This window comes from Etheostoma spectabile, chromosome 6 (assembly GCF_008692095.1).
Source record: "Etheostoma spectabile isolate EspeVRDwgs_2016 chromosome 6, UIUC_Espe_1.0, whole genome shotgun sequence".
NCBI lineage: Eukaryota > Metazoa > Chordata > Actinopteri > Perciformes > Percidae > Etheostoma > Etheostoma spectabile.
In genome coordinates this window covers 18,673,278-18,691,778 of record NC_045738.1, presented here as the reverse complement: position 1 = coordinate 18,691,778, position 18,501 = coordinate 18,673,278, and the positions used below count along the sequence as shown (strand labels likewise).

The following is an 18,501-nucleotide window of genomic DNA, read 5'->3' as shown; positions in this document are numbered from 1 at the left end:
CTCTACCAACTGAGCTATCTGGGTGCCCAACCGAACATGCCCCTTTCAATTCCACCGAATGAGCAGCGTGCATATCATGACTGTTGGGTCTGTTGGTTTTCTATGACTCTGCCACACTTTCTAGTAAATTATTTGCCATGTAGAAATATCACATCTACCAGCAAATATGATTTATGAGGGTAGTGATGTTGGACTGTTGTTATTTTGAACACAGCTGTACATGATAAGATGGTGTTGCTTCATAATAAAATATACAGGAATGAAAGCAGCATTGTAAAGAAGGTAATTTTAACCAGCACATACCTGAAATTAACTTCAAAAGCACAGCATATTCACTTTGGCCACAGCGATGTATGAAACATTCATTAAAGCTTAAGCTTTTAATTGCATCTAATAAAAATTTGAGAAATTCTTTGGCCAAAACTCGGTGCGAAGGTTTAATATGTAATTAATAAATATATAGGGCTCATTAATTTTTGTTTTATTTTAATTTTTCTGAGAAAAATCTGGAAATTATTAATTTTTTTATTAAGTGTGTAAATATAACAGTTAAATTGAATAAAAATCTGCAGTGATCAGTGTCATTATGTGGTAAGAAACAACTTTGGGATAAATGGGGACCTAAAATTCAGTGGAAAGTGGTTTAAACCAAACTACTTCTCTTTTTATGTAAAGATGAGCCTTTTACAATCCATCGGAATGATGTCAAAGCTTCTTCACACAAATCCCTTTCTTGTCCAGGTTGCACTTTGTCAGAAAAAAAGTAAAGTTCATGAAACCAACGTGACAGAACATGAAACAGCATGTACACTGCTAATGGCTAACTTAATCTTCAGATGGCTCGATTCTGTACAAAAGGAAAGTCAGACAGAACTATATTGTCTCTGTGTTTCAGAGGAGAGTGACGCCGTGCAGGAGGCCTCAGACTCCATGCAGGAGCTCTCGGTGGAAACCAACAGTGAGGTCGCCCCCTCAGAAACCTCACACCCCTCTTCCATCCTGGCTGCTGACAACTGAGGAACATCTGACGGTCAGCAAACAGAATATATCCATAAACAGACATCCACAGACAGAGCAAACTGGCACTGAGACCGAAAGCCAGACGAGGACTGGTCCAGCAGGAGATAGGAACCCGTATTTATTATCGACCCGAGACTGTCACAAAGGCAGGGAGACACCTAAAGCGTATGAGGAATGTTTGTGTCGTCGTTTTTTGTAATTTTTATATGTTAATTTTTTGGATTATACTGTCATATGTAAGTTTGAAAACTGCGTACTCTGATGTGTTAGTGGTAGAGGCCACTTGGAGGGGGAGGGGGGAGGGGGGGAGGGACATGTGAATCAATCACATCAATGGCAATACTTCCATTCACGTGTTTTTTTTGCTTCAGAAAATTAAACTTCCCAATTAAGCAAAAACGTTTTTACGTTCGCTAGAGGTGGTTTTGCCTTTGGCGCAAAAGAGTTGATTCACTTAAAGGGATATGGAAACCCCTTTACCGGAAACGTTGTGCCGTAGCAAACATTTAACTAACCTGACTGATCGGCTGCTTCTGCTGTCGGCATCTTAACGGATATTCCCATGACGTGTCTTCTTCTCCAGACAGCATGAAACATGGTCAATACCAGAAATAACAAATAAGATTTGCCCAATTCGGAGCCATGGTGTCACTGCAAAATAGACTCTGGAAGGATCTTGTTTTGGTGGAACATGTGTACGATCAAAGAAAGCTCAGACTGGACAGATAGTCTAGCTAGCTGTCTGGATTTACCCTGCAGAGATCTGAGGACCAGGTAACCATAGTCCTCAGAAATCTACCAGAGTTTAGAAGGCCAACACATTGAAAGCTGAAGGTGCCGGCAGGCGGCACCTGAACAATCTCAGAAATGAAATGTCGTTGATATAATTCGCTCCAAACCAGTTGATTCACGTTTCAAAACTTTACTTAGAAGTCGCTTGACAATTGAATGAAACACGGCTAATGATGGAACATTATTCTGCCTTAAACTGTAGCAACATGTGTGGGAAAGAAATGGCTTTAGCCAATCAGAGCTGTTGTCTGTTTGCAATACTCTATACTTGATTTATTATTGGGGCCGTTTTTTATGTACTGATAAAATCATGGCAGATTGTGAGTAGATAGCATGGCTGCACAATATTGACCAAAAATGTATATTTTTAAATAGAAACAACATAAACATGAATTTATTTTTAGTGTATTGTGAAAAATTATGTTAATGCTCAGGATTTTACCAAACGGTAAAATAATGAAAGGTTGTTTTTTTTCCCCCAAAATGCAACATCATTTGTTGAATAAGAATGGTTGAACACAGCACAAGAACATCATGACCAGGATACTTTGTTTTGAAAAATGTCAGTAGTATGGTTTTGATATTCTTTTATTAATTGTGTAGCCTCAATGGACAGACGTTAAACTAACGGTCCAATGGGGCTTTGTGTGTCCTGAATACTGATAATATCCACTATGTCCAACAATTTGAGCTTAATCACATTAAAAAAAGACCAACTTCATTAAAGTGCCCACTGATCATATTTATTTTTGGTATTTTCTATTTCTACTCCACTGCAGACAGTTCGGGTGAGGATTCGCCAATCGGAAGGTTGGTGGATCGATCCCACCAACCTTCCGCCCTACAGTCCCATGTCCAAGTGTCCTTGGGCAAGACACTTAAGCACGAGTGCATCAGAGAGTAAATGTGTGTGAATGTTTAACTGATGAGCAGGTGGAACCTCGGCCACAGAGTGTGAATATGTGTGTGAATGGTTCCTGTACAGACCGTTTACTGTCCATGTCCCATCTAAATGGGACATACTGGTCCCGTAGTCACTTGCCTGGTGTCATAGCTACAGTAGCAAGGCACATTCAGCACAATACCTGACTTTGTTGAGCATCTTCTTTGAAATTACCTTTTTAATACATTGTGATGTTGGAATTCGATTAAGCGTTATGCCCTAGCCTAGATGCCAGCTGAACTTAGCCCCGCCCACAACATTTGAGGGAAGTTCAGCCTGAACTTGATTCGTTGTGGAGCAACTATGTTTGAACCGGAGCTGTTTGGACCAGTCTAATTGTCAGGGCGGGCTTTATACAATGATTGACAGACGTCAACCACGTCGCCAAAGAGCGCCATCGAGTCTGTTTATAGAAGGTATCGACGGCACATTAACTTTAAAAGAAGAACGGAGAACCACGATTGAGGCATTTGTTAATTGGAAAGATGTTTTTGCCGTCCTTCCTACGGGATTCAGCAAAAGTTCAACATGCTCCGTTGCTCGGATTGGTTACATGTCTATCCAATTGAGTGTAGATGCATTTTCTTTTCTGGTTCAATTGAAACACGCCTCATAATCACAGCCCAATGGAGCAGAATCAGACTCATGCTCTGACTAGAATCTGAGTGTGGCGACGTCAGGCTAGTTCAGCAACTCTCTCTGGAGCCACACAAGGCTTTATACACGCAGTAGTACTATACGCAGTAGTACTATACGCAGTAGTAGCCTACTATACGCAGTAGTAGCCTACTATACGCAGTAGTAGAGAAATGGATGTGTAAAATCGGTGGAGTTTCCAGAGTAAGCAGGACAATAAAAATGGGTTTTAAACGACACTTTAAGCAAACCACGAGTTAAAAATATACTGGAAACACATTGTTGCACAGTGTAATAACCAGAAGCAAACTTTCTCTCAGCTTTAGGACTATGTTGCCTGTCTGCAGAAAGCCACAGACTGGAGGACACAATGCCCCTCCTGGTTTTACATCTGGAAGCGTCTCTCCACTGACTTCACCTAGAGACTAACTCATTTATGCATAATAATGTAACCAAATACAAGCCACGCACAAGTTCTATTTTGTGACTAGTTGCAGTCTTTGCAGGTCAGATACGTATGTCCCTGAGATCTTACCTTTTCTATCCGAAACCAAGACAGAAGGCAGGCAGTGGATGACATTGATTATGTCAGGTTTTTGTATTTTTTCCTGCTAAATTCGGAACATATTAACGTCTTCATCATTCAACTGCAGGGAAGACATATATCCAGCAGAGGGCAGTGTTTCACCACAATTAACAGGCAACAAGGTACATTAAGTTTGCAGGTTTATTTGTGAAGGAAGCCCAGAAGAATTTGCCTTTGCATTCAAGACAACCAGCTGATTTCACTGATTCAACCAGAGACAGGAGCAGAAACCAGTCCAAAACCAGTCGGTGCAATGATTCTTAAAACCCCTTTTCTTTCAAACCCGTCCAAGCTATTACTCGCATGACTCCTCTCCTCAGTGCCATGCCCTCTATCAACTACTCTGGCTTTTTGAAAGAATTTCTGTTAATAGTCTTCATCAGTGAATGGAAAAAATGAACGTGTCATGTGGGGGGAAAAAAAAGGCTTGTAACCTTGGTCACCTCATGTCTTGTTCACATGACACCTGAACCAGTTTTATTTGCCGATGAAGACCATGAGATGAAGTTGAAAGCGTGTTAGTAGATTAAAAATTTTATAATTAATTTTTACTGTTAATTGAAACTCTGTTTTATTAGAAATCACTGCACACACACCCACACACACCAATGGAGAGAGGTCAGAGTGAGTGGGCTGCCAGTGCTGGACCAGAGCGGTTCGATGTTGATATTGTAGGAATAATTGGAATATTGGTGCTTTCACAAAATATTTACACAATTAGAAAAAATAAATATTCATCAGTAACATGGATATGAAAAAGTGCATAAAGGCAAAAAAGAACAGCTAGAACCGTCTGGTAAGTTCCGAAAATGACATAAATTAACTGGAATGCAGCAACACTTATGTCATATCACAATATTACAATATCCGAAGTTTAAGACGATGTCTAGTCTCACATAGATAGATATATTGGCCACCCCTATTTGTATGCATGCAACCCCCCTTGTATTAAAGGAAGCACCTCAAAGTGTACCATTAGTTGTTTATTGGTGTTTAATAATACTGATAGTAAAAGTACCATTGGCTGTCCTATAGGATCAATCCCAGGGAATAACAGAAGTGAAGTAGCCGCAGCCCTCCATCCGCTGCATGTCTTCGGTTGGGATCTTTTCCAAACTCAGTAGCCACCATGACCTTTCTTGGCTTTGTTCCAGGTGTTGTGCATTCCTTTTGTCCCCCTCCGGTCAACCCTCGCCACACCTCCCATTACTGCATGTGGGCGCTTCCTGGTCATGCACACACTCCCTCCATGCTGCTTGTCAATATGCTATTAACCCAACCACCTTTCATTTCCCATGAGGGTTAGGGGCTACCGAACTCTTGTTGCTGGGTTTTGCTGCCGCTGAAGGCACAAAAGAGAGAGCCTGCCATAAAGTCACTATTCTGCATTTGTTTAAGCCGGTCCCATAAGGAGCTCAGAGGGGCGTCGAAGGGTACCTAGTCTTCTGAGAGGAGCTGGCCGCGTTGTCCTTTATGTTCTCTCGGAAGTGGAGTGAATGAGCCTCTGGTTCTCCTGTTTGAGGACAAACAAAAGAGAGAGGAAACAATAACAGAAACTGTGAAGTTTAATGACAGACTGGCTTCACCTGCGGAGGGGATTTACTAGAGTACTCATAAATTACACTAACTACGTATTTGGAATCCCTGCAGTATTTGCCTAATCTATTTTTCTATTTGTACCACCATTTATTCCGGTCTGAAAGGGTTTAACGTTAAAATGTGAACTTCACGTTTGAACCCTCCTTGTAGGCTATTCATCTGCTTTTTAGCATTGAATTGGAAATGTTATAGGTGTACCCTTTATATACTTGTTTTGTTTTGTGTCAGCACTTGGAATGTGGTTTTTAAAATGTGTGTGAATAATCCCATAATGTGAAAGCAACCAGACATGAAAATAAACCATTCATTCGTTCATTCAAACCCTGCATGGCCAAAAGTGTGTGGACACCTGAACTTTATGCTCATACAAGATTGTTGAACTTCTCCTCCCAAATCTGCTATCATAACATCTCTCATTCAGTTTAGGAATCTGGCTGCAGGGATTTGCTGCCGTTCAGCCACAAGAGCGTTGCATGGTGACTCCTGGCGTTCCAGTTCATCCCAAAGGTGTTGAGGTCAGCGCTCTTTAAAGGTCTCCCACGCCGAACTGGGGCCGACCATTTCTTTACAGAGCTGGCTTTGTTGCATTGAAGCACAGCCATTTTAAAACAGGAAGGAGTCAAACCCAAACAACCCAAAATAACCTAAATAGACCAAAAGCGCACACATGTAAGTTGACAGGTGTGTCAACTTGGTTTTGGCCATAGTGTTTCTGTCCTTGCCTTTTCCCTTCATTTTACGCTTTTCCTTTTTTAGTTCTTCCTTCTTAAGCCGGTCCCACAAGAATCTTTTCTTCCTAGCTTTTTGTAATCCTTCCTTCCTTATCCAACTTTCATGTTTTTATATGTTTTGTTCTTTTCCAACTTTCTTTTCTTCCTGAACTGAAACCCTGCAAATAGTTAGATTTGACATTGACGGTAAAACTACAGTGCTTTATAACACTTATAAAAGTTTAGGTCCTGAGTATATAATATGAGTATATTTAGGTATTCTCATTGAGAGTATATCCATCACCACTGATTCAAGATTAAAACGATAACCTTACACTCAGGGGAAGAAAGACTTGTCCTCAGGCCTACTCCTCTCCATTCTGAACCGGTACCACAGCCCTAAAAAATGATTGTCCTTGTGATAATAATAATAAAATAAAAAAAAGATCCGTGTATCAACTTTCATTCACATGAGCAGCAATTAGTGTGTCTGCATGACGCCTCTTTTCAAATCAGTAAGACAGGCCTGGATTGAATGTTCCCCACAAAAGTAATTACACCTCTCCTTGTTTTGTACAGCGGACACACAAAAGACTCCAGTTAGTCTGGGCACTGGGATCATTGGACGTGGAACTGACATCGAGAGGCAGGCAGAAGAAGGATGGCGTAGACACGCAGCAAATTACACGCAGACAATATCAGCTTTCATTCTGAGAGAGAGACAGAGAGAGAGAGAGAGACAAGTCACAACGTGGAAAACATCCAATAGGAGAAACTAACCAGAAGATCTGAAATGATTAGTCGTGTGTACCGGTGTGATTAATGCTCCGTCACCAATAATTAATGAGCTGCGTGAGGGCTGGTCGGATCAGGGGCAAATCATGTTTGGTAATAATGTCTCTGATTTGTCTGACTGACAACACCGCAGATGTCAGAAAGCTCAATTTCAGAGACAATACGGCAACATTGCTCAGTAATTGATCATCTGCAGTTGTAATGTATCTGGGCTTTTGTTTTGGTTTATTGAAATGAAGTAAAATAATATAAAAATGCAACATATCAGGCTTTGTGAGCCTGCGGAGCTATTTCCCTATCAGTGTTTCCACAGTACAGCTACTTTCATCATCAGTGTGGAGACAGGCATCCAATGTCTGGCAAAACACATTTGGAAACTGATGACTAAAAACTTGAAAATTGAGTCTTAAAAGTAAAGTATCATAGGTGTGATTGTAGAGCATGTTGAACATAAGAATGCCCTTGCACAATAATCATAATACACTATTTTCCACATGCACAAGAAAACGTTGATAAGTCAAGATTTCAATAGACAGACGTTGCTTTCACAGCATGTGGATGGAGAAGTAATCATGTGCAAGCATCCGCCAAATCTAAAGTAAATTTCTTTCCTTTCTTCTTTCCAACCTTTCCTTCTTCATCTGATCTGAAAACGTAACTGGAAGTGCAGAGAAATGCTACGCATAATGTACTTTTATATTGCATACAAGAGCAACCGTGGCCCATTTGGACCGATAACATTTGCTCTTTTCAGCATGTGATCGGAGAGGTGCCAAACTTGATCTGAATGTTTCAGAAATAGAAACGATATCCAAATGTCCAAAACTTAAATTCGAATCCAGCATCACAAGAAGCATGTAGACAAGTTTATCAGCCTTCACTGGTTTTCCAAAGTGCTGCATGAGTGAAACCAAAGAAACACACACACACAAACACACACACTCTCTCACTCTCACACACTCACACCTTACATTCAGAACAGCTGCAGCTTTGATTTGGAGTTTAATGAGGGAGGGAACATTTCATTTCCCCTCAAATGAAACTAATTAATGCAGCGATTCCAACAAGCAGGAACATTCTGGTCACAGCGACTCAGCTGGGACTCTGGACCACTTCAGATCTGATGTGAAAGCTAGAAGGATGGGAAGCTACATTGGTACAAATGTAAACAAAACAAAACTCAGCTTTATTGTGAAAAGAAACATCCAGAAAACTACAAATACAATGCAAAGTCTGGTTATCACATCACAACACCATCTGAAATTTGATCTTTTTTTGACTAGACTACAAAACATAGATAAAGACCCAAAACTATATATACTGCTTATATAAACTGTACATATTCGGTAATGTCTCTGTCATTCCTTCTCTGCAGTATTATGGATGAAGAGTCTAGGAATGGAATTCTCAAGTTACCTGATTATAGCTTTTTCTTAATGGCTTCTAAAATCCCATTTTAATAGGCAATCCTTTTAATAGATCCCCATCCCTCTCTTATGTTTTGGCTCATTTAGATTTTGTCTGTCTCTCATTATGCTGTGTTTTGTATTTTAATTTATTTCCATTTTGTTTAGTTAGATTTTTAATTTTTTTTTTTTTAGATATTTTATAAATGAGCTATATCGGGAACCAAAAACCACGTGTTAATTTGCCAATTACTCAGGCACCTAATCCCATCATCATCATCATCATCATCATCATCATCATCATCATCATCATCATCATCATCGTCATCCTCTACAGAATTCAGGATCAAATGTTAAACCCTCCACAATAAAAGAAGTGGGCGGGGTTATTTTACGAGCGTACATATGTGGCGACCAATCACAACCTCCCAACAGAGACGCACCTGAGTAGCTGCCAAAAGCGTGAGGCGGGCCGGCTGGATAAAACCACGGCTCGCCCATGTTTTTCATCCAGCATCAGTCTACATGTAGCCGGACCTACAACTCCCCCCCCCTCCCCCCTCACCATACCCAGAGAGCAGCCATGCACCTGAGCGCGTACGACTCGTGCCATTCCTTGGTCATACTTTGCATCCTCCTGAGGAGTTGCCAAGCCTTCAAGAACGACGCCACCGAGCTCCTGTTCCCGCACGTGAGCGCGCCGGTGCCGGAGGTTCAGAGCAATGTGACCCTGAACCGCGCACGGACCGGCGGGAGAGGAGCGGCCAGCGCGGCGGCCGACAGAGGCGGTAAGGACCGAGGATGCTCCGCTTTATCATTTAGTGGGTATTTGTATAGGGACTGTAACGTCTGTGTGTGTGTGTGTGGTGTGTGTTGTGTGGGTGTGTGTTGTGTGTGTGTGTGGGTGTGTGTCTGTGTGTGTGTGTGTGGTTGTGTGTGTGGGTGTTGTGTGTGTGTGTGTGTGTGTGTGTGTGTGTGTGTGTGTGTGTGTGTGTGCTTTAAGATGCTTTTAAGAAAACTGTTCTCTCACTAGTGTAGAGTCTTTGTCTTTTACATTGTTTCCTCTTACTTTCTGATGTTTTTCTAATCTTTTGTGAGGCTATTTTCAAGACATTAAACAGTCATAATATCCAAATACTGGCTTTCTAGGATTAGGCAATGCATTTTAGTCCAGTCTCTTACTTTTAGTAGTCTGTAGCTCAAGGAGCATGAGCTGAGGAAACAGAACTAGCAGAAAATGCAAGCTGTTCCATTTCCAATTTCCATTTTTTACCCTTTATTTGATTAAGGATGCATTCAGCCAAAAACTCTTGATAAAGTTCTGGTTTAAGAATACAATTTCCTTTGTTTGTGTGTGTGTGTCTGTAGCCTACATCAACATCTCCATCTCAAAGAGCCAAATGAGGGACCTTTAAATCAGGCACCTAATCCCATCATCATGCCATCATCACTTATTCAAACGGATTATAAACCACAAAATACGTAATCAGAACACTTTAAAAACATCACGCAGCTACTATAAATAGGCGTCCACGATTTGATTCAAAATGGATTTTTGATTCAAAAGCATTCTCAGTATGTCTATGTAGTTACTTTTCCCATGTGATGGTATACACAGCATTACAAAACAAAAGAAAAATTCATGAATGTGAATCGATTTTATTTATTTATTTTTTTTTTTTTGCACACCCCTAACTATAACAATATCATAAGAATCCTGCAGTTGTAGAAAAGTAAATACACAACACTATAATGTCAGTGGAAATGTGTAGTAGAGTATTGGGCAGACATTGTATAGGAGGGTCACTATTAAGTGGCTTAGTGGAACTGCACTGAGATCATACAACGGCTCTGCTGCTGTAGTCCACCGCCAGCCCCCACAGTGAGCTGAGCTAACTCTGGGTAACACACCACTGGCTGGCTGTCGTCCAGTGGGGGGGTGCAGCTGAATGGAGGTGATCTCCCGTGAACAGGGAGCCTCCGATTGTGGCTCTGAGGGAGGAAAGGGGAGTGAGAGGGAGTTCATTCATCAAACACTCACAGTCACAGAGAATGGAGGGGAGGGGGAGGGGGGGGGGGGGCATTGTCACTGAGCCGTATGAATGGACCTGAGCTTGGGTTACAGTGGTGAAGGGGTGAGCGGGGGGACAGTGTTTGAAGCCTGCGGCAGAATAATACCGACGGTCGTAGCTGCTGCACAGAGCTAATCCTGGTAAATAATAACGTGGCATAGTCCCTTAGCTTTTTGAAGTAGAAAGGTCAAAATGCTATTGTGCTCCTTCCCTGGGTTCCGGTGACTTGCCAGAGGCTACGAAGGGGCTCATAACGGACATAATGTACAGGGTTAAAGGCTGCGCTGTAATCCTTCACTATTATCATGGCTTACCTTCCAATATCATGACAGAGTCGCTGTGATGTGTCAATTTTCTTGTCTCAATTAGTGCTGAAAAGGACATTCGGACTCATATTTCTCAGTCAACTCAATCTAACCAAAGAGCTGCAACAATTAGTCGATTCATTGAAATGAATCGGCAACTATTAATATAATACAATAATGTTTTGGTCAGTATTATCTTGAAATGGTTGAAATTAAGGGCAGCTAGACTCGGTTAAAGGTGTTCCGAAGACGTTTCGGCGACGGAAGCAGAGACTTCTTCAGTTCTACGGACACCTTTAACCAAGTCCAGTTGGCCTTATGTCCCACCCTTCACTGGATAAATGTGACCTGGATGATTGAGAACCTTCACAGACATTTAGTCAACATTCGCTTGTTTCAGCAACTCCTATGGATTTTGCTTTTCTGTTTCATAGATTTTATTTATTTATTGTTTATGTATCAGGGACATTACCTATGACATTATCAAAACCAAATGTGAAAGATGCAAGGTTTTTTTTCCCATGATGGATAACTGAATATGTTTGGGTTTTAGACTGTTGGTTGAACAAAAAAAGACATTTAAAGACATTGCCTTGGGATGCATATGTAAAATTTGAACTTTTTTTTACTATTCCCTGACATTCTATAGACAGAAACATACCTTTTCTCCCATATCCATCCTTTTGCAGTTGCCAGATTCTTACATTTCTGATTGTGTCTTTCCGCAGAGCGAAGCCAAATCGGATGCAGAGAGCTGAGGTCCACTAAGTACATCTCTGATGGCCACTGCACCAGCATCAACCCCATCAAGGAGCTGGTGTGCGCTGGCGAGTGTCTCCCAGCTCAGATGCTTCAGAACTGGATCGGCAGCGCCTACGGCAGGAAGCTGTGGGGTCGCCGGAGCGGCAACCAAGACTGGCGCTGCGTCAACGACAAGACCCGCACCCAGCGCATCCAACTGCAGTGTCAGGACGGCAGCACGAGAACGTACAAAATCACCGTGGTCACCTCCTGCAAGTGCAAGAGGTACTCGAGGCAGCACAACGAGTCGGGCAACAAGTTCGAGGAGCCGGCTCTGTCGCCGCCGCAGCACCTGCACAAGCACAAGTCCAAGAGCAAGAGGAGGCTGGGGAAGAACCGGCTGAGTGAGAACTGGCACGACACCGAACCCTGAGACTAACTCTGAATCCACATAAAACCTACAGGAGTTTGGTCTCTGTCGACATCGAGACACAAACGTCCAGAGCTTGAGGATTATCTCTCAATGTGACTGGGACTTGATTTATGTGAAGCTGGTTCCTCACTATGATGGCGAACTCCGAAGCGCATGCTAGGGACTTGTCTTGACATTTGAATCCATGAGGTTAAAAGATAATGTGAACAGAACTGGGGTGTACTAGTCTGCAGAGCCTTCTGGAGCCCCGAGCCAGCACACATTCTCCCAGACGTAGCCATGTGCATGCTCCTATGTATTCATATTATATGCGGATGGAGATCTGTGGCACCAACACCAGTAAACACAAAACATTTCCACAATCCAGTGTACATATTGTACATATATCTAATTCTTACTTGCCTTTTTGAAGTATGGCATTACAATTTTACTGTGTAAGATTTATGATGTAATATATTTTCTGTGGCAACATATAATATGATGAGTTTTGCTTAAACGGTGTCATCAGGTGGCTGGTATCTGGAAAAGATTTTTCTTCATTAATAGGTCTTGTAATAGCTTTATATGAAAAATAAATATCACTTTTTAATCACGTGTTGTTGTCAATGGAGACTTTAACATGGATGGCCCATGCAGGGTGATATTTCATCTACAGGAGGGTGGGTTACTGATGAAAGTTGGAAGAAAGTGTCACAACTTTTGCAAAATGGCTATGATCTTCACAGTAAAAGTCTGGATATAAAAAAGCATTAGGTTCTTAATTTTAAAATAAATCATGAATATGTATGTGTAGAAAATGGCATCTTAGTTTTTCTTACAGGTGGTAATGTGAATTTCACACAAAATCAAAACATCATTTTGGTAAGATTTCCTACTGCAGGAATAGTTTTCTCAAAGGTTGATGTACTATTGAGTTCTCGTGAGACTTGCTATTGCAATCTGATGTCTGCAGTGAGATAGAACCTTAAATCACGCGAGAATTTAGATTAGATCTGTGGCAACCTGTAGCAGCTGCCGAATCCTCTCCAAAGATACGTCCACAGACAGTTTATAATCTTTGGTCAAGTATTCACCTATACAGCCATGGTATCTGTCGGTACCGGAAATGAAATAATTTCACCTTTTAAAGCAAACTACAAACTAAACTTAAAATAGATAGGCCACATCTGAGTGTATATTTATGCTGAGTGCAAAATACTCCTGCAGTAACTGTAAACTAATCCAATCAACCAGCTACTTTGCTTTCTACAGTGGTACAGATGATTAGTTTTAATAGATTTTTGCAGTCAGACAGGTAAAAAAATATTACAGTTTCTATTTTCGGTAAAAACAATCTAAAGAATTGGTATCCTGTATCCCTGTACGGTGTCCTTTAAATAAAATGTATTATTAAAAATGTATTATTGTTTTCAATAAAGAAATGTACACAGGGTGACTATTAGCTGTTGTGGAGTTCATTTTTAACTTTGCTCTTTACCACTGAATAACTAAGACATTTTAAAACAGTTTACTTGAGGTTACAGAACAAGTATCCAACTATAAATTCGTTGCCACGTTATGGCATTTAGGTGCTTTGTGGTCAAACTAATAAAAAGATCAACAATGGAGCATCTTTACCAGCGACCTTGGTTTTATTTTATTTTGAAAGAATTCCCCGGATGTACGCTGTGTAACAGTTCTAGCGTCACATCGCTGTTTTCCTAACTCTCCATCCATGTTGCCGCTATCTTCCCACCCCACCCGTTAGCTGGGAATGGACAGTTTTGGGAATGACCTGCCGTGACCCCTCACCCACCCGACTGATGGAGGATAACCACATCAACACGCAGAGCCATAGTTGCTACACGGACAGGCCCGCTCATCCCGGGATTTTCCCAACCCGTGAGTCCGGGAAGAGCGCCCACCAGCCGGGGGGACCCAGCGTGGACTTCCCGGTGTCTGTGGTTCTTCCTGCCGGGGGCACAGGAGAAAGAACCGGACTACAGACACCGAAACAGTTCTGCTCATTTCTGGGTCGGCCGCTAATAAGCTACACTATCCAGGCTTTCGAGAGGTAGGATAATAATAAAATGAGATAGGACTAAAATGCCATAATCCTTATTTGTGAAGATATCCAGGTAACGTCTCAGGTGTAACGTCAACGGCAGTGACAGAGCAGAGGGGGGGAACCAGGACTTCACTTCCTCTATCGGTCGGTGTCTATCTGTGCAGTCTGAGTTCAGGCTGCTTAATCTGACACATACTGGAGTCTTTTCATTTAGTTAACCTTCATTTAGTTAGTCTTTTAGGAAATGTTGTTGTTACTATTTACTTCTCTACATTTAGTCAGACCTCCTTGTTAATACTACGCATATAAACATGAGATCAAGGGTGAAAGAAGTACTCACATCTTTAATTTTAGTATAAGTAGCAATACTACAGTGTAGAAATGCTCTGTTGCAAATCAAAGTCCTGCATTAACAATGGCATATGTGCTCATGTAGGTACTTTATTCATCACATGTTGGTACTGAAAGCGTTTCTTCCACCACTGGTGGACAGACAGTGATGGATTCTGCAGATTTCAGGCTCCATGACAGTGAAGAGAAGGTGGAATATTTACACTGTGTGGTGATCACTGCATGGCCTTCACTATAACAATCCTCCTCTTAGCTTGTGGGCAATGTTTACATGTTGTCAGGAAATGAATGTGGCTACATCCTGGGACTAGAGAGCAGGATGGAGATGCTGCCTGTGTGGCCACGGTGATTATAGTGAAGTCATAGGTAGGGCTGGGCAGTATATTGATATTATATCAATATCGGGATGTGAGACTAGATATCATCTAAGATTTGGGATATTGTAATATGACATCATTGTCGTCTTTTAATGGTTTTATAGGCTGCATTACAATAAATTGGTGTGATTTTCTGAACTTACCAGACTGTTCTAGCTGTTCTATTATTTGCCAGTTCCCCACTTAGTCATTATGTCCACATTACTGATGTTTTTTAATCTAAAATCTAAGTGTGAAGATATTTTTTTAAAGCAAAAACACAGCAATATTGATATCGAGGTATTTGGTCAAGAATATTGTGATATCCGATATCCTCCATATCGCCCAGCCTTAGTCATGGCAAAGGTCAGAAGTGTTGTAACCTGGTCACTCACAAGTACGGTGCATGGTCTTGAAAGTTGTGCATTATCATACTAGTGAAACTTGTTTTGGTTTATACATATACAAATACTACGGATTAATACACATATAATCAATAAAGGACGTGATGGAGAAATGCAAAAAAACCTCAGAGGGGTGTAATCTAGGCACTCTCCAATGCATATAATTAAAATGGATTAAACTAAAATACTGAATAAAAGGAAAAGAAAGATAGAAAGAAGCCACAACCAACAATACACACCATTCAAAACAACAGAATAAATTTTGAAAGGTAAAATAATATTAGGAGTTACATGGGTTGTTTACAAAAGCATTCCGTAGGGATAACTTTCCACAGACAGAAACAGCTTTTTTTGAAATTATACAAGTGTTCAAAATCTAATGGCAACGCATTCTATACCACTGGACCTCTGTAATTTAAAGGTGCTCTAAGCGATGTCATGCATTTTTTAGGCTTTACCTTTTTTTGTCACAAACAGCCAACATCTCCTCACTATCCGCTGTAGCTGCCAACCTGCACCACGAACCATAACAGTCTTCCAGCCTGTAACCCACAGAAAGTATCACCGCAGCAGTTTCAACACTTTTAACAAACATGTTTTTGACATTTTCCAGATTAAACAAGCTATCTTCCCTGGTCTTTCTGACTTCTCATCTGACAAAACAGACGGTGTGTTGTTGCAGGGTGTCATGGATCCAGAGCATTGTGGTCGTCGTTGCCAAAGAAAACATGGACCTGATGACGGACATCGTCCAGCGTTTCCAGCACAAGAAGGTTCGAGCAGTGCCAGGCGGCTCGACTCGTCACAGGTCGATATGTAACGGCGTGCGGGCTCTGGCCGACGGGGAGGAGGAGAGGCCGAAGGTGGTCATCATCCACGATGCCGTGCGGCCTTTTGTGGATGAGGACTTACTGTACAAGATAGCCATGGCTGCCAAGGAACAAGGGGTCAGTATGATAAATTCTAATTGATCTGAAAGACCTGAGTATTCACAGGGAAAAGAACTGATATCCTTCCAACATCAGAATCAGAAAAGGTTTTATTGCCACAATAAGTGCACTTATGTGGAATTTGCCTTGGAGAAAGGTGCATACATAAACAATTATGTGTTATCGTTTATTCCAACGTCCATCAATCTGCTGCACTTCGATAGTAAATCTTAGCCGAGCAGGGGTGCAATAAATACAGCAACACTTTTTGCACTTCACACATTACATATTACAGTTAATTCTAAGGATGTTGTGTTGTCTGTGCTGTCATGTCTGTCCTTTTGTGTCCTAGAACAGGACTTCGTTGAGCTCATGTTTATGTTGATTTTAGAAGGTTTTTTCTGTTAGATGTTTGTGAAGCAACAGATTGTAGCACTATGTCCAAGACAAATTTCCCCTCGTGGACAATAAAGCGTATTCTATTCTGTTCTAATCTAGATTAAATATTAATATGAATTAAACAATAAATACAGAAAAACAAACATGTACGTACAAAGTAACTGTTGCATAAGAAAAAGAAAAAAGAGTCTGAACGGGTTGAGTGCAGAAATTGCAATTGATAATAATAATAATAATAATAATTATAATTATAATAATTATAATACATTTTATTTAAAGGTGCCCTTCTCTTCTGATATATAGTATGTGCAATGGGCGGGTGTATAGGCCAGGTGCAAGTATAGTGACTAGAGATGGGGGGGTGGGGGCGGGTTAAGAGTCAGTGTCAGTGGGGGTCCAGGGCCTTGTTGGTGAGGCTGACTGCCAAAGGGCTGAGGTTTTGGTCCTGATGGACCACAGCCTCCTGCCAGAGTTACATGTTGCACATCTGCCTCGGGATCCCCCAGTCGTTATTGTTATTGTGGCTCTGGAAAGGGAAGTTTGGGGTCCCCTGCTGGAGCTGCCCCCCAGGCGACCCGATACCGGATGAACGGATGAAGATGAATGGATGAAAGCGATAGATATTTGGAAACGATATGCATGACCTTACCGCATGCTGATGCGTTACTAGTCCAGGTATTAATTAAGTAAAATATGTACTAATAATACAAAATAATGTACTGAAGCAATTCATAATATGCTAGTGCACTTTCTTTCATAAATTTGAATTCCGGGGAAAAGTGATTGATAAAAAATATAAGTGGCTGGTAAAATTGTGCAAAAAGGTTATTTTCCCACCCTGGTTGCAGCTTTATAAAAGACAAAAAAAAACCTCAGTTTATTCTGGGCAAATGGGCATTTTTGGACACGGAGACAAAATGATTGACCGATTAATAATGACCGAATAAATGTCAGAACTGGCAAATTATCGTAATTAATCTCCAATTTGTAAATATGTCTTGAAGATGGATTATGAGTGTTTCCAGTAGTACATAAAGGCAGGATGTGTCTGTTTCCAAGAGAGCAGCAGTTCAGAAAGAGAGGAATAGAGGAAACTGCCCCAAAATGCGAGTAGTTCTCCATGCTTGGAAAGCGTCGTACTAATTAAATCTCGACTGGAGCTCATACTTCATTTCTCAAGCCAGAGAAGGTCAATTAAAGCGCAGAGTGTAAACAAATCCATTATGGCCAGCTGCAGCTGCAGGAATCAAACCTTTGACCTGGTGCGATGATGGGTCACCAAAAAGCAACTTGTGCCTCATTTTTCACCGTGCATTGTGAACATCAACAAACCACTTAAATTACAACAAAGTCAAGTTTTCCAGTCCGGTTTCAGACCAAAGAAGACAAACAGGTCTTGGGACCACACCTCAAGGTCTTTCCATCTTTTTTTTTCTTCAGAAAAGTGTTTATCCCATTGACAGATCCATCGCTCCCAGTGGCGGCGTGTATTCCGTGCAGTGATAAATGGAAAACATTTGGTCAAGACAAGTCACGGAGCCCCACTGGGACGAACACACTCGCAGATTACTCTCATGATGATCCATGGCTGAGGCTCTGTTGACTGCAGGTCACACAGGTTGTGAAGAAAGCAAGAGCTCCCTGACATAGGGCCAACATTTATGGTGTGTTTATGAGTGTGCAGGCGCTTTGTGATGAACTTTCAGTGCAGGCGGCCTGGTCTTCGTTATCTTGCCAGTGGCCACGCTCATGGCAGAGAGCCTGTCTCCACTGAAAAACAGCAGATTCATTTTGATTTTGACAGCATGTGTAACACACAGAACACATGTTTGCTTTCCTTTCATTTCACATCAACAAGCGTGTGGCTGACTGTCTACTCCTGGATGCCTTGGTGCAAATATTATCTCAGATATTATCTTTGTACAAGCAGTGGGTTTGGGCATCAAGAAGCGGTCCCAACTTGGAATCGTTTCAAAA

At 41.4% G+C, this 18,501-nt stretch overlaps 3 protein-coding genes across 5 annotated transcripts in view; all 3 read left to right on the top strand.

Annotated features, from left to right (window-relative positions):
* Positions 1–2,541, top strand: part of ankmy2a (ankyrin repeat and MYND domain containing 2a) — a 22,604-nt gene extending 20,063 nt beyond the window's left edge. The window contains exon 10 of one of the 2 annotated variants that reach the window (XM_032517603.1): positions 899–2,541. In XM_032517603.1, the coding sequence (XP_032373494.1) occupies positions 899–1,017 (119 nt within the window). In that variant the 3' untranslated portion in view covers positions 1,018–2,541. Of the gene's footprint in view, positions 1–895 lie in introns of both variants that reach the window. The other variant, XM_032517602.1, reaches the window with a different exon arrangement.
* A 6,286-nt stretch (positions 2,542–8,827) lies between these two features.
* On the top strand, positions 8,828–13,216 carry sostdc1a (sclerostin domain containing 1a). The gene is made up of 2 exons (XM_032519601.1): positions 8,828–9,275; positions 11,593–13,216. Exons 1-2 carry the CDS (start codon positions 8,987–8,989, stop codon positions 12,036–12,038), a joined length of 735 nt encoding a protein of 244 aa, XP_032375492.1. The 5' UTR covers positions 8,828–8,986; the 3' UTR covers positions 12,039–13,216.
* Positions 13,217–13,697: 481 nt separating this feature from the next.
* Positions 13,698–18,501, top strand: part of crppa (CDP-L-ribitol pyrophosphorylase A) — a 48,295-nt gene continuing 43,491 nt past the window's right edge. For both annotated transcript variants that reach the window (XM_032518949.1, XM_032518948.1), the window contains exons 1-2: positions 13,698–14,091; positions 15,879–16,143. In XM_032518949.1, the coding sequence (XP_032374840.1) occupies positions 13,808–14,091; positions 15,879–16,143 (549 nt within the window). In that variant the 5' untranslated portion in view covers positions 13,698–13,807. The remainder of the gene's footprint in view (positions 14,092–15,878; positions 16,144–18,501) is intronic.